This window comes from Lithobates pipiens, unplaced genomic scaffold, assembly GCF_037356315.1.
Source record: "Lithobates pipiens isolate NorthernLeopardFrog02 unplaced genomic scaffold, aLitPip1_a1.2 Scaffold_8, whole genome shotgun sequence".
Classification (NCBI taxonomy): Eukaryota; Metazoa; Chordata; class Amphibia; order Anura; family Ranidae; genus Lithobates; species Lithobates pipiens.
In genome coordinates, this window is record NW_027507903.1 from 622,627,970 (window position 1) to 622,630,704 (window position 2,735).

Consider the following 2,735-nt stretch of genomic DNA (forward strand, 5'->3'; position numbering starts at 1 on the left):
GGCCAGTCACTTTACTGGGTATATTTAAGGGTTTACAACCACTTTAAGTTATTAAGCACATCCTTTTTATCACTCCATGTCTATATCCATATTTTGCTGGCTACAGTTACTACCATCAAGAGAAATTAGTCTTTATCAGGCTTTAGCAAATGCCCCTTAGTGTATTCTTTTGGGGGTTTTATTATAATTGACTGCTGAAGCCCTGAAGAAGAGGGAGACTTTTTTTCCCCTGAAAAGTCTCTTGCCCATTAAATCTTTCAAAAAATCATTCAAGTGAAATTAACTTTTGTACGCTCCTCCATACACATCCAAGAATATCAATATTTTGGAACCAATCATTACATTAAGGGGTTGGTTTAGCTGGAGAGCGCAAAATCTGGTGCAGCTCTGCATAGAAACCAATCAGCTTCCATTTTTTTTGTCAAAGCTTAACTGAACAAGCTGAAGTTAGAAGCTGGGGCTACCGTGCGCATCTGCACCAGATTTAATGCTCTCCGGTTTTACTAACGAAATCAACCCCTAAGAGTCTTTTTCGTACTCTCCTTCTCCTTTTTACATGTTTGTCTAGTACTTGACTAGCAACCAAGACCTTCAAAACACAGAAAGAACAACCTTCGGGTTAGTGTCGGCACAGAAATTGATTAGTGCATTTGTGAAAAAAATAACTTGTTTTCATTTTAATTTTAGTTAAAACAGACATGTACGCAGCCGGATAGCAGAGTAGGCGTAGGACATACATGACAGGGTGTAAGTATCTTATGATAACAAGGGGTTAAGAAAAAGAGGATAAAGAAGTTTAGGTCTTACCGGATTGGTGGCCAGGGCAATGGGGAGGAGTGTAGTTGATGTCCAGTGAAGGGTCGAGCAAAGGTCAGCAGTCTGGGAAGGAGAAGCGAGGTGAGAAGTTCCTGCCCACCCGCCCAATGGTTACAGTGCGTAGGGGAATTGGCTATGTGAGGTGAGCAGCTTTGTGGCCTTGGACGACAAGGAATAAAATTTAGGAGGTATTGATTAAATGGTGGGACCCATTTCAGGTGTGGAATCCTCCCGGTGGTCTGGTTGAAGTATAGACTACCAGGTAACAAAATTTAGTGGGGTCTGTGGTCAGTTAGTGGTCCCCGAGGTAATTTCTGGTGGCTGGGGACAGATACTAACTTAAAGGTATTACAGACTAAAAATTTTGAAGATGGGGTCGTCAGGGACCGGAAACAAAAGGTATTGGGATTGGAGCTGGAAAAGTTTTTGGTTTCAGTGAGTTTTGGCTATTTATTTTTAATAAAGGCCAAACAGGCCATTAACATCCAGCAGGTGTCAGTGTCATTATTAATAAGTGTAAAGTCGGTAAACATGTTTGTTTGGGGTAGTAAGGTATCTGACTGCCCTAGTCATGTATGTTCTGTCATCATGTGTGTTCATATTTTATTTTTTAGGAAAAAAGATAATTGGTGTCTTCCAATATTTTTCCAACTAAAGAATGTGTGACCTCAACCAGACTCAGGTCACACAAATAAAACTACTTGGATTTCAAGGTCTTTATAAATTCAGGATTCTGCTGTTTATTGTGTTCCTTCTAACATACATGATGATCCTAAGTGGAAATATTTTAATAATCTTTTTAGTGACAACTGTTGATCGGCTTAAATTTCCAATGTACTTCTTTCTCAAGTACTTGGCTACATCTGATGTCCTACTGACCACCAGTGTGGTGCCCACGGCACTTGATATCATCCTCAAAGATGAAGGAAGCTTATCACTGGAAATTTGCATTACTCAGCTTTATTTTTTTGGTATATGTAGCTACTTGCAATGTTTTCTGATCGGCATTATGTCCTACGATCGGTATTTGGCTATCTGCAATCCATTACGATATCCCTCACTTATCAATTCTCATGTTTGCCTCCAGGTGATCATTGTGTTATGTTTCTTTGTTATCATTTTAGTATCAAGTGAATTGATTATGATATACAGGTTTGATTACTGTGGACTGAATTATATAGACCACTTTTTCTGTGATTTTTTTCCAGTGGTTGAATTGTCCACCTCGGATACTTCTGCTTTGAAGCTACAAGATTTTATTATTTCAATCATCACCATATGTTTACCATTTGCTTTTATTATAATTACATACATCTGCATCATTGTCGCTATTTTAAAGATATCATCTGCACATGGCCGTAGAAAAGCCTTTTCCACTTGTAGTTCCCATGTAACCTTGGTTGGGGCTTTCTATGGGGCATTGATCATTGTCTACATGACACCATCAGATGAAAGCTCAAGCTACATGAATAAGTATAGATCTTTGTTGTATGTCATGGTGTCTCCACTGATAAATCCAATCATTTACAGCTTAAGAAACCATGAGATCAAGACAGCTCTGCAAAAAACCTTAACTGATTTTAGGAATTTTGTTAGGAAATAAAGATTTTTCAACAAAGGTGTGTTTCTCTGCTGAACTTTAATGAGTTATCAAAGAGCTGCACCTATATACAGAGCCGGATTAACAAAGGGGGTATTGGAGCTGCAGTACCAGGCTCCTTCCTTAAAATAGGCCCTGGCTGGCCAGACTCACTGTCACTGTTATTTTCTGTCACTTGTAAACACAAAAGCCTGGCTTCTGTGCTACAAGTGAAAGTGGTGTCAGGAGGGGGGGGGGGGGGCTAAGCATCGTTGTTTTACAGAGCGTCTGGGGATTTTCATCTGCCAATTACCCAGCATGGCTGAGTGACACACGAGGT

General features: G+C 39.7%; 1 protein-coding gene across 1 annotated transcript; it reads left to right on the plus strand.

The window, feature by feature from the left end:
• The first annotated feature begins 1,435 nt into the window (after window positions 1-1,435).
• On the plus strand, window positions 1,436-2,419 carry LOC143963897 (olfactory receptor 11L1-like). Its single transcript, XM_077473635.1, has one exon. It carries the CDS (start codon window positions 1,475-1,477, stop codon window positions 2,417-2,419), a length of 945 nt encoding a protein of 314 aa, XP_077329761.1. The 5' UTR covers window positions 1,436-1,474.
• Window positions 2,420-2,735: the final 316 nt, after the last annotated feature.